This window comes from Gossypium raimondii, chromosome 13 (genome assembly GCF_025698545.1).
Source record: "Gossypium raimondii isolate GPD5lz chromosome 13, ASM2569854v1, whole genome shotgun sequence".
In the NCBI taxonomy this organism is placed as follows: domain Eukaryota; kingdom Viridiplantae; phylum Streptophyta; class Magnoliopsida; order Malvales; family Malvaceae; genus Gossypium; species Gossypium raimondii.
The window spans coordinates 44,304,452-44,317,027 of NC_068577.1; the positions used below are offsets into that span (position 1 = coordinate 44,304,452).

The 12,576-nt window shown below is 32.0% G+C and overlaps 1 protein-coding gene across 2 annotated transcripts; it reads left to right on the forward strand.

Moving 5' to 3' along the window:
• The first annotated feature begins 330 nt into the window (after positions 1 to 330).
• LOC105782165 (UTP--glucose-1-phosphate uridylyltransferase-like) lies at positions 331 to 4,365 on the forward strand. Of its 2 annotated transcripts, XM_052626314.1 has the most exons (7): positions 331 to 448; positions 1,847 to 1,931; positions 2,325 to 2,362; positions 2,686 to 2,741; positions 3,887 to 3,939; positions 4,007 to 4,082; positions 4,153 to 4,365. In XM_052626314.1, exons 3-7 carry the CDS (start codon positions 2,338 to 2,340, stop codon positions 4,213 to 4,215), a joined length of 273 nt encoding a protein of 90 aa, XP_052482274.1. In that variant the 5' UTR covers positions 331 to 448; positions 1,847 to 1,931; positions 2,325 to 2,337; the 3' UTR covers positions 4,216 to 4,365. The 2 variants fall into 2 exon arrangements, with proteins under 2 accessions (XP_052482274.1, XP_052482273.1); XM_052626313.1 differs by lacking the exon at positions 331 to 448 and having other exon boundaries at positions 470 to 2,362.
• The last annotated feature ends 8,211 nt before the right edge of the window (positions 4,366 to 12,576 follow it).

Sequence of the window (12,576 nt, forward strand, 5' to 3'; positions counted from 1 at the left end):
CTTTCTTCATCCTCAAATCCCCTCATGTCGGTCAACTTTCTTTTGATACCCGTTCCCTTTCCATTCACCAAGTCTTTTCTTCTATTACCCTTTCCCCTCTCCATTTCTCTCTTTCCTCTTCACCTGACCCTATCAAAGGAACCCACTTTCCATCTCGCTACCGCATTTACGACGCTTTTGAACTCCTTCTTCATCGCTTTTCTACTTCCCTTCTTCTTCTTCTGCTCTCCAATGGCTATCCCGCCGCAAACGCTTAACAAAAAACACCCTTTGTTTATACCCAATGCCGTGTATCCACGCTGTTCCATTTTCCCATGTCAAGACACTCCTGGTGAGAATCGGTTACTCTGCTTTGCTCAATGTCCCTCGAAAGTTATCCGCCGTTATGTCCGCCCGCCATGTCGATAGGAGGTCACCGATTTCTGGTGAAGGCTTAAGTTAATTTCTGGTGAAGTTATCCGTCACTCTCCTCTTTTTTATTTTATTGACTGCTATGGAAGGCTTAAGTGAAATTTGGTGTTATTGCGATAATTAACACCAGCTATTGTGAATTACTTAGTTAATTTCTGATCTCCTGTCTAATTACATTTGTCACTGCTTCTTTTTAATAGCGGATTTTTATTTCATTGACAATGAGCCCATGGTTGCTTTAGATTGCTAGTCCACCTAGATCTTGCACAAGTTATTTGTTATCTTCTTTCATCTAGTGAGTTTTTGTTTCTGTTGATGTTCTGATTTTTATATTCACCCCATGCAATCTAAGTTGCAAGAACATCGTTGCTGTTGATGTTCTTGTTTCTCTCGATTAGTTGTTGCTGTGAATCTTTTGCCCTTTTAATGTTTTTTCCCTACTGAGGAAATGCATCCTGCAAAACTGTCCTTTTAAGAACTGTCTGCATGAATTCCCTTTCTGGATTTCCTTTAAGAACTTAATTTATTTATTTTTTCTGGTGGATCCTAGTCGTTGGAAATTTTATTCTATAGTTAAAGAAAACCCGCTCTGAATCATTTATTTTTCGATAAATGTCTGGTTTCCATCAACCTATGTGTTCTCCCCGTTTTACTTTGGTTGTTATATCTCGATATAAGGTGTTAATTAAATTTCTACTTCTCAGTGCCATGTTTCTGAAGACGTCTCTTATTTGAGTTACCCTTTTTTTTTAAATCTACAATTGTCTTCATGTTTTAACTGCTTTAAGTTCATCGAATATTGATAAAAAAATGTATGTTATAAATAAATGCAAGGTTTAGATTTAAAATTATTAGAATATGTAGTAGGTTCTGCAAATTATGCATAAAACTTATAACCAACATTGATAACAAGATGGGAAATGTTCGAGTTACTGTCTCTCTCCAAATATTTCACTGTAAAAAATTGTTTTATTGCAGTTTGAAAGGTGCCAAATTCGGCCTTTGCATTGTGGTGTCCATTAGACATCACGAAATAGAATTTAGTAAAAGCATTGAATCATATTTCACTTAGCATTTCAGGAGCTTGAGTAATAGGTGTTGAATGGTGGCATTGCTTAGAGAAAATTATGAGTGCCAGAAGATTGACATACTTTTTTAAGTCGAATTGAATGTGACATTGCCTAGACCCCTAAGTACACATGTAAACAAATTTTTTTAATTAGAGTTTTGTCAACAGTAAAAAAGGCCCTTACATCTCTAAGCTCCCCTCCCCCTCCCTTAAGAGGAATATATTGTGTCCTCATTTTTCGAAGCTGCACAAGGTCAAAGGTGAAAGTATCATGATAACCAAGCATTAATGGTGTAGCTTTTCTTTGGTACTGCTGTCTGACTCACATTTCTCTTTGAAATCCTTGGGTTGAATTTTATCCTGCAGGTTGATTATGCATGCACACTTGAAGAAGTGCAGTAGCATTAATTCTCTACAGGAAGATTCCTAGATTCAGGCTTATATGCAACATGTGAGTTATGGATCTAAAGAAGGGAATGATGGACTGCTTATATGCAAAATATGAGTTATGGAGTTGGTTTTCCTTTTAAACATTACTTTGAATACATTGCAGGTTGTTCCAACACAATATAAAGTAATGGAAAAAAACAAAGAAATACCATGATGCATAAGAAATATACAAAATATATTAGTGAGGATTAGGTAGATAGAAATGCCATCAAGAAGTATGCTGCTTGTGTTGACCATTTGTGATTTGAACTTGCCTAATGTCTTATAGGCTTAGCATTCTGTTTCTTCCACTGAAATTTTAATATTTTCTTCATATTTCCTTGTTGGTTAAATTTGTTTATAATGTTTTTTATTTTATTTTATGTATTTACATTTCTTTTTTGACTTGTTACAGATAGATATGGTTTATGAATTGCTGCACATATCAACGGAGTATGTCTAGAATCTATTTATTTTATTCTGTTCTTATATTATACAGCTTTCTGTTCCAATTTAGAAGTTTTCTGACTATTTCAAACCCGGTGCAACAAATTAAATAAAATGATGGTTATCAAGTAAGACATTTAATGGTTTCAATCGAAGGAAGACATTTTCCATAACATGTAATAGTTTGTTATAGTTAGACATGGTAGGAATTAAGCTTTTCATTTAGAATGTGTCTTTGTGGTTTTCCACTGAAGTGTCACCACAGCTATCTATTGATTTTGTAAAGGTATATTCACTATTGATTTTGTTTTGTGTTGTTTATTTCCTAGGGTTGAATGGGGATCTAAAAAAGGCAATGAAAGATGGAAAACCAATTATAATTGAGGTGTGGCTTTTTTTATTGCTGATTACTTTCTTTCTGCCAACATCCTACTCATTCTCCATCCATGTGACTTTGTGCATATACTTCTTTCTTTCTTTTATCTTTTGTGGTCAATGCTGATGTCATTTCACCTTAATGTGCTCAAGAATTAACACTTTGATATGTTCATGCCTATAGAGTACACTATGTTTTGATTTTTTGTGGTTCATATTAATTATTTCTTTGCATTGATTCATCTACTTTAATTAGATACTTTGGTGCTATCTTGAAAATAAAACCAAACAGTTCCATAAAAATACATTATCTTGAAGTATATCTTTGGTATTGTAGCAATTGGGCATGAAAGGGTGTCGCACAACTTGCATATTCAAATAAGCGCAGAGTCTAGCTAGCCATGATGTTACTATTAATGTTACTATTAATGTCCTTAATCACTGATGTTATTTTGTGATACTTTTATTGTGCTATGTTTACTTGTAATCATGTATATGTGTGGATATCATATCGTCTCGATATAGGTATATATATATATATATATTTTAAAAAGTTTCTCATGTGTTTGGAGAGTTATTATATATTGTATAGGTATATATATATTGTTCTTAGTCTCTTTGATGTTTGGCATTTTATGTTTTAATTGTGGGTATTGATTTTATTTATTGCCTTTATAATTACTACTTAATTTTGTGTGTTTTAAATATATATATATACACCGATTGGAGACCACTTGTTTTACATTTGTTTCTCTTTACTGGATAATGCTTTAGTTTGCATGGTGCCTTTAGTTTTAGTGAATTTTAAAACGTTAAAGAAAGTCAACGAGATAATTAACCAAAGCTTCGTTACATCTATGCTTGTTTAATTTCACTTTTATGAATGTTGGGACTAGAAAATTTTAGCATATGGTAGGGTTTATGGCTTTATGAACTTATGCTTTTAGGTACTCACGTTCATTTTGATTGGTTTGTTTGATTTTGAGGCAAATCAAAGAATTAAAAACTCCAATGAGATGAATGTTTAGATTTAAAAAAAGAAGAAGTTATATTGTGAATTAAACTTCAATGAGATCAATGTTTAGATGAATGTTTGGATTGGGGGCATAATTAAACTTTATGGTTAAGGCTTACATGATTCTCTCTTTGTAACAGGTCAATGAGTTCAAGTCTATAGAAAAGTTTAAAATTTTCAATACAAACAATTTGTAAGTCATATTGCCTTAACATGTTAGAACTGTCTATTTGGCTTAGTACTAATAGTCAATGTTACAGGTGGGTAAACCTGAATGCTATCAAGAGGCTTGTGGAAGCTGATGCACTCAAGATGGAGATCATTCCAAACCCGAAGGTTTGTATCACTTTCTTACCATGTCGTTTCTGGTGGACTTTTGATTTCTAAACTATAAAATTGGCTGCAGGAGGTCAATGGAATCAAGGTTCTTCAACTGGAAATTGCAGCTGGTGCATCAATTAGGGTATAAAATTGTAACAATTATGGTTATAATGTATTAAAATGTAAAAAGATCAGTCTAACCATGTGTTTTCCTTACGTGATTAAGTTCTTTGATCATGCTATTGGTATCAACGTACCTCGATCGCGATTCTTTATATGCCTTGTTCATGAATTTTCATTTTAATACGTCTTCAAATTAAATTATACATTTCTAAATTGGATTTGTGGCGTTTTTATAAAATTTTAATTTTTTTTATTTTTTATGACCTTTAGTGGTGTTTTTGATGAAAGCGCCGCTAAATGTCATGTTCTTTAGCGGCGTTTGTGGGAAAAGTGTCGCTAAAGGTCATGTTCTTTAGCGGCATTGTCTATAACGGCGCTTGTAAATGCGTCGCAAATAGTGTTACTGGCGCTTATAAACGCCGCTAAAGGCCTAAAAAAACGCCGCTAAAAGTCTGTTTTGCTATAGTGAGGAATAAAATGTTGGATCTGGTGCCCTGAGTGTAGTATATTTGTTTGTAAACTTTTAATTTTTTTGAATAAAATAGTTAATAAAACAGTTCATGGATTACATTATTATACTTTTTATAATTGTCCTCATGTGGTTTTTGTATGCAAAGAAAAATAGGAGTAAACATTGACTCATTGGTTGTCTATTGATTAAACTAATACTAAGCGGTATTACATGGTCGGATCATAATATGGAAAGATAACTTATATTAGTAGACAAACCTAAACATATTCTTAGTCTAATTGGAAGTGAGTAAACCAATTGAAATGTTAATATGTTGTCTATCAAGTCTAATTTCAAAAATGCATTGTCTTGGGCATCAGAGCGGATGACTCCTAAAAGATAGAGATATAGATGTGGTTAATTGGATTAATAGTAAATTAGACCGGACCCAAGAAAAATAGATCCTAATCTATTTATGGATTTATTCACTTGTAACATTCAAAGTGTGACATACATTAATCCCAAGTGGATAATGAATTATGTATGCATAACTTGTATACTTTGATATAAGTAAAAACTTGAGTTCAAATAGATAAGAAATCGAGTATATGACTTCTGTAGTATGTAGCGTTATTCACAATAGTGGAATTCATAGCACGAGATATGGGTAAATGATATCCGCTCATTGGCATTACATGGTTGATGAAAAGTAAATGTGATCATGGGTCATTTGCCTTTGTGATGAATGACTTGATTACTATTTGATGGCAATTGACTTTTCATGAAAGAAGATGTAATGGTTACCATGAGATGAAATATGATCATATTGGGAAGATTGATTTATCCTAAAGAGATTAAGGATACCCTATGAGTGTAACACACTTATGACAAGGTCATTGGACGAGCACTGATCGATTTGCTTTTGTAACGGTATGTCATTAGGGAGAGCTTAGTCACGATACTATAGTGGAATGACTTTGTAACTAAATGAGTTTATAATTAATAGGCGAAAAGTTGAAATTTAATTATAAATCATTTGATCCCTTATTGATATGTCCAATTGATCCCTCCGCTAATTCATTGAAACTAGAGATGAATTGCATGTTGAATCAAATGAACATAAATGAATAGAAATGATAGAGTTGGAGAAATGAGAAACATTTGAAAATGAATTTATGGTTTTCAAATTAAATGAAGTTTGAAAATGAAAATAAATTATTTGGTCATAGTAAATCCGTTAAATGTAGAAATATTAAATATATTTTCTCATAGATTCTTTTATGGTAAAGTCGTCATGATTTTAACGAAATTAGAAATGAACCGAAAAAATTATTTAATTGGAAAATTTAATTTATTTAAATTAATTTAAGATGTTTACTTTGGAAAATAGAAAAAAAATATCAAATTGGGTTGAATTATAAAATACTGGGTCAAAAGTCCAAGAAGTACTTGTAATTAGATATGATATGGGAGAGGCCCAAAAGAGGGACAGAAAACCCTAGCTTGTTTAACTAGGGTTGCCTCCCCATGAACTCCTAAGAGTTCGCTTTTTTTAAATAGATTTCTACAATTCAACAAGGGTTTTATCTCTTTTTTTTATAAATAGATGGCACTGATAGAGTTAAAAATACAACTTTAGGATTTTATTATTTGACCACAAATTGACGTGCGAGCGTCGGGGATTTATAAATATGCAAATAACTATATTAATTAAAGTGCAATATCTGTAAGTATACAAGTCAAATTGTAATATAGTTTTAGTTTTACAACGAACATAAGGAAGTATTCCGAGGATCGTACCCAAGAGAAGTTTGATTAAATTAAATTGCATTTACAAACTACTAAATCTAAACAAGACTAACTTAACCATTATAGTACGATAGAAAAATAAATATTATATTTAAGAACATAAAATATAACTAAATAACAATCGAAATTCAATCAAATTATGCAAGTAGAAAATTAACTCACTTCCTTATTTGTAATTAACTTGATTTAGGTTTTATTGACTAAGCTAGCAATTAACTTAATTATTACCTTTCGGCATTAACTAAATTAATTGGTCGACTTAATCTACTTATCTTTCGACCTTACAACTTAAATTGGGTGTAACGCCCCGATAGTTAGGAGTGACAGAAAGTAGGTTCAGGATTCTATTTCCGTAAAACGAACCCGTAAATATTTTTATTAAATATTTATGAAGTTAGTTTAGTAGTGAATTAGATTTTGGTTAAATAATTTTCGTGAAATTAGGAGTTGTTTAGATACAAGGACTAAATCGCGTTAAAGTTACAAGTTGAATTATAGATTGATATAAACTAAAAAGACTAAAGTGGCAAATATGAATTTATTTATATGGTAGCATTAATGAGTGTACATTATATATATGTTATAATGATAATAATAATAAGATTAAATAAAATGAATCTAATATATATATAAGTTATAATAATAGATAGTGCTTTGAAACAAAACCAAAACTATTTTCTTTTATTTTAACATGCAAACAAATTGAAAGAAAGAAAGAAAAGGATAGAAGAAGAGGTCTATGAATTAAGTGCTTAAAACATTCAAACTTCAATTGGTTAGTTAATTTAATCATTTTTCTTATAATTTTATATTTTTGGAATTTTGGTACTTATAGCTATCCAACCCATGTTATAATTTTTAGTATTGTTTAAGTTTGTAGATGTTGTCATTGTTGAATAGTTTAAGTATTAGGGATTAATTTGATAGATTCTAAAATTAAAAATGAAAAAGGGCTAAATCTGAAGTTAATTGTTGATTTTGAGTAATAGGGACTAAATTGTGAAAAATTTGTATTATAGGGTAGAATTGAAAATAGGGAGCTAAATTTAGCTTAGTGTAAAATTAGTATAAAAATTTGAGGTTAAATATGGGTATTAAAATTAGTCTCAATTTAGGGACTAAATTGAGGATTAAGCAAAATATGGTGTAAAATTTAAATTTTAATGAAAATTGAGTTGTTTATTATTAATCTATCGTAGATATTTTATTTCATAGCAAACGTCGTCCTAGAATCCTCGAGTAAGAAGTGGAAGGACAAGGTTGACGTCGAGTAGCTCGGAATATACGATTTGTATTTCTATTATCCGAATTAAACTAAAAACTATTGCATGTTGATATAATTGTCATGATAAGCATTAAGATGAGATTTGTTATTCGATTGAAATATTAGAATCGATGGTTGTTTATGAAAGCAAATGTTACATAATTGAAACATATGTGTATTGAGAAATTATGGTTGCTATCAAATTTAATTTATGATGTATGTGTGTTAATGTACATATATGAAATCGGAACATTGGTTGTATTGAGAAGTGAAAGGAAACCTTATTAATTGTTTCGGGCTAAGTCGAATATAGATGGCATGCCATAGGATAGGAAGAGTTCAGAGAATTATTCGACCTTGAGTCGATGAGGAATTGGGTGCCAATTTACTTCTATTTAACCAATGTGACACTGGGTGTCAACTTGTATAGCGCTGGGCGCAATTATTACTTCAAATTTATCAGATGAGGCACTAGGTTCCAAACTAGTGTGTTGGTTGGATCGTGTATCCGTCCGAGTCCGAGTCGTGTTAATAGGGGAAATTACATGATAAAATTTATGTGTTGATATTGAGATGACAAGGATGAGAAATGGAATATGAAATGACGAAATAGGATATGAATATTGAAATGAATTCATGTATTGAACAAAAAGATGAACCATGCTATTGCATGAGTTGAAATTATAAAATGCTATATGAAATGCCATTGTCATGTACTTGAACATGTGAAATCTAGTGGATGTGAAAAAAGAATGAGCAAAATTATATTATTAAATTGAAACATATGTTCATAACATTACTTGTTGCATTCTTACATTTTAATTACTCATATCAAGTTTAAATTGTTCGAATTATAGAAATACCACTAAGTTATACTCAGCGTGCGGTTTTGTTTTCTATACGCAGGTTAATGGTTAGGTACCTTCAGCTTATCGTTGACTTAACATCCAACGACGATTCCGAACTTAAGTGTAATGATGTTTTATTTTGTAATGGCATGTACCTAGGGGGTCTTTTGTTGATGTTGTTTATGATGTGATGATATTTTTGTTTTCTAATGAAATGATGGTTAATTGTTTATATATATATGGTTATGGTTGAGGCAATATTGGTATGGTAGCTTAGCCTAATGTTTGGTACGTGTTTAGCTTAAAATTTCATAATTTAAGTAGCTGAAAGTTAGTTCAATTATGGAAAATTTGGTATAGAAATTTTGAATGGTTGATGCTTTGTTAATATGTTTGAAGATATAAAATGTGGTAACAATGTAGGTATATTGGTTGGGCATATTAGATGATTAATTTGGCATATTTTGAGCATGTTTAATTGTGTTTTTAATAGGTTAAATGGTTGGTAATTGAGTTGTTTAGTGTCCAAGTAAGCATGAAATGATAAACTTGAGTTTTAAGGTACATTTTGTTAGAGTATGCCCAAAGATCAATCATGAGATGATTGTAATAACATACTTGATTTATCATATTTATTAATATAAGGCGTTACCATTATTATTTCAGTTTTTTTTCTGTGTGTATAAATAAATTGTTTTATAATAATATCGTGAGAATAATATGATTATTCTTAAAAGATTCTTAGTCAAGTATTATTGTTGGCTAGGACAACAATAATGCATTAAGACTAACATGTAGTTGATTGATGATAAAGAGTTGTTATTGATATGGAATGTCAAAATCGATGCATGAATATGTGTGTTAGAGAACAACCTCTTGAACTAACCCGTTATGAGTAAGTTTCTTGGATTATTATGTAATTGTCACAACATTAATCATAGTGATTAAAATGTATATGATCCTCAGACTTGAGATCATCATAATCCCAACATCGTGAGTTGTATATTTTGATACAGTCAAACATACACCGTAACTAGTTGTTCTATAAAGGCTGATGTTGGATATACCACGATCTGTGTAGAGGGATATGGTTGATCGATATAGGATAAGTCCCTCCTACATAATGGGAGCAATATCTTAGGCCACTTGATTGAGTGAGACTAGAAATGCATGGTCATGCTCAAATAAGCTGATATAAGATGTCATACTTATTTGTATATCATAGTCTACTTAAGATATCAAGGAACTTGGAATGGACTATGCAAGTGTGACTATTCCATGACTTGTGCCCAATCCAGAGATAAAGGACTTAAGGATTATTGCATGAAAGGTTAATCATAAAAGGTTATGTCGAATCATGATTTCTCGTGACTTAGGTAGCAATGATGCATTGCTAGGTGCCATTCATTGTTTGTAACATTGAAATCGTTCTAATGTTACTGCTAACGTTACAAGAACCTACAAGGTCACACCCTATAGTTGAAATGAACGGAAGAAAACATAGTTGGTATTGTGTTTGGTTGTCGCTTGAATTAAATTAATTATAGAATTAATTTAATTGGGTAATCAAATATCGAATGCATTATATGTACAAGGTTGTTGTACGCATAATGAGAACATGAATTTGGTTCGTATATAAATTCAAATAAATATATAGTTTACCGAAATCATTATTATAATTAATGTAATTATAATTTTCGGTTTAAAAACATTGTTATATTTATTTAATTTCTAGAAACCCTAAAAATAGATATAAAAATCCTATTTTTCTTTGTTTTGGGGTCTAGCAGCCGTCAAAGCAAAGTCTTCTTCAAAAATAGTTTTGGGGATTCCTTCCGTTCATTGTCAACAGGGTGGACTATGTAGAGGCCGGAGTCATAATAGATTGTGGCTTGGTTCGATAGTAGATCAGATTACTCGTTGCCGAGGCGTCGCTGTCTACTCAGAATAAAGATTCGGTAATTTCAAAACCTTTATTTCACCCTGATTCGTTCCTCACACATGGATCCATGGTTAGGATCACCGGATGTTTTATTTTTCCGCAGCGCCGTAAGGGTGCCGGTGTTCTAACACATTTAGGTACACACGGCCTGGGATACGGTCTGTCACATGGTCGTGTGTCACACACGGGCAACACATACAGGCGTGTGTTCTAACGTGTTGAAAAACAGTATAGGTGTAGTTTCCACACGGGCTGACACACGGTCGACGACATGGCTGTGTGAGATTAATTCGTGAGGTACACGGCCCAGGCTCCCGGACGTGTAGGATAGTCACACACCCATTTCAAAAGCCACACGGTCTGACACATGGATGTGTGTTACACAAGTCAGTGAGTTACACGGGCAGAGACACGGGTTGAGACACAGCCGTGTATCTCAACTTCAAAAGTCACATGGTTTGGGGCGTTCCACACGGCCGTGTGACCTCTATTTCTAGAATTTTTGAAATTTTCTCTAAACTTTCAAAATTGTTTCAAATTAGCCTCTTTCTGTTTATAGGCTATTTTAGGGTCTCGTAGACTTGTATTGAGGTCTGTAAGAGTATTTTTACTCTGATTTTGAATTAAATAGCAAACCTAAATTAGGTGCAGTAGGTCATTCTACTAATAACATCGAAGGTAGTAATAGTAGTAGTCGAAGTATGGTTCAATACTCTGATGCTAACAATTGAAATAGTCTTGTTATGTATCCAACCTCTAGCTTTTAAGAGGGGATAAATAATGTTAAGAGTGTAGACAGTGGAAGACCAAGTTTAACATTGCATAGCATGATTCATTAATCGACTATATAAGACACTATTATGAAAGTATTAGGTTGGCATGATCCGCCCCTGTATAGTATATTGTTGTTAATAGTTAGCTTACACCATTGCATGATGTTAATAAATGTTCTAATTGATTAATAATGCCCATGACCCTAACCCGATGATGAAGAGGGGTTAAGGGTGTTACATTGGGATAGTTAAGGGGTGTTCGGTAGACTATTCTTTTGACTTTATTTACTTAATTACTTCTTAGGGTTGTCAACCCTAGGGTTTAATCGCACTTAACCCAATTTAACTAATTTTGGGTAAACCCTAAACCTTTAGCTAATCACTCCTACTTTCGCTCGTAAATATCCCTAGGTTTTTAGTTCATGACCATTCTAGATGCACAATTCCCTAACTATATTTCAAACATTCAATTGAAAGCGAAAATAAAAAGAGGGAAAAGAGAATATAAATCCATTGATGAATCGTTGAAGTGTGATCAAGAAAACCCGTGAAGAATATGTGGATGTTAAATTGATCAAAGCAAGAACAAAAATAAACGAGTAGAAATATTGAAGAACAGAAAGATAAACTAAAATTGAATTGAAATTAAAGTTGAAGAGAAAAATCCCTCAAATAAAGCCCTAATTTAAGAACAAGAAAATTAACTAAAGAAGTGAAGTCCCCTAATCAGGTCCTGAGCACTAATATTTATAGTCTTCCTATTAAAAGACCAAATTAGGTCAATTGAAGGCTATTAATCATGTTGATTTGTAGTGTACGGATGAAAAGCACTTTTAGCCGATAATTGAGTCTCGTCGGATTGGTGTCGCAATAATATTAAAATAATTTAAAAAATTAATATAAATATTTATAAAATTTAATCCATTAAGAATAAATTTATAATTTGGAATTAATCAGACTTTTAATGGACTTAAAAAATTAAAATTGTTTATGAATAAAAAACTGATAAGAAAAGGAAGAAAATTTGTTATTAATGAAACAAAGAAGAGGCACTAATCCCATAATGGGGAGGAAATGAAGCATAAAACCAAAAAATGTATTAGAGCGAGCAGTAGAATACCAAATATCAACAATGAAATTCTTCCGACAATATGGACCGGTTATCTTGCGTCCCTTCATATTCTCATCAATTGGTCATTGCTTGACAATACATTTTCAAAGGAAAAGACGAACTTCGGGTAAATTTTGGAAATTACCTTAAATACAATACCTAAACTAGTAAAGCAACAAAACACGAGT

Excerpts from the sequence above, each read along its gene's own strand:
- LOC105782165 (XM_052626314.1), top strand. The coding sequence starts at position 2,338 with ATGAATTGCTGCACATATCAACGGA. Across the intron at positions 2,363-2,685 it reads TTGCTGCACATATCAACGGA|GGTTGAATGGGGATCTAAAA; the intron begins GTATGTCTAGAA and ends TTTATTTCCTAG. Across the intron at positions 2,742-3,886 it reads GAAAACCAATTATAATTGAG|GTCAATGAGTTCAAGTCTAT; the intron begins GTGTGGCTTTTT and ends TCTTTGTAACAG.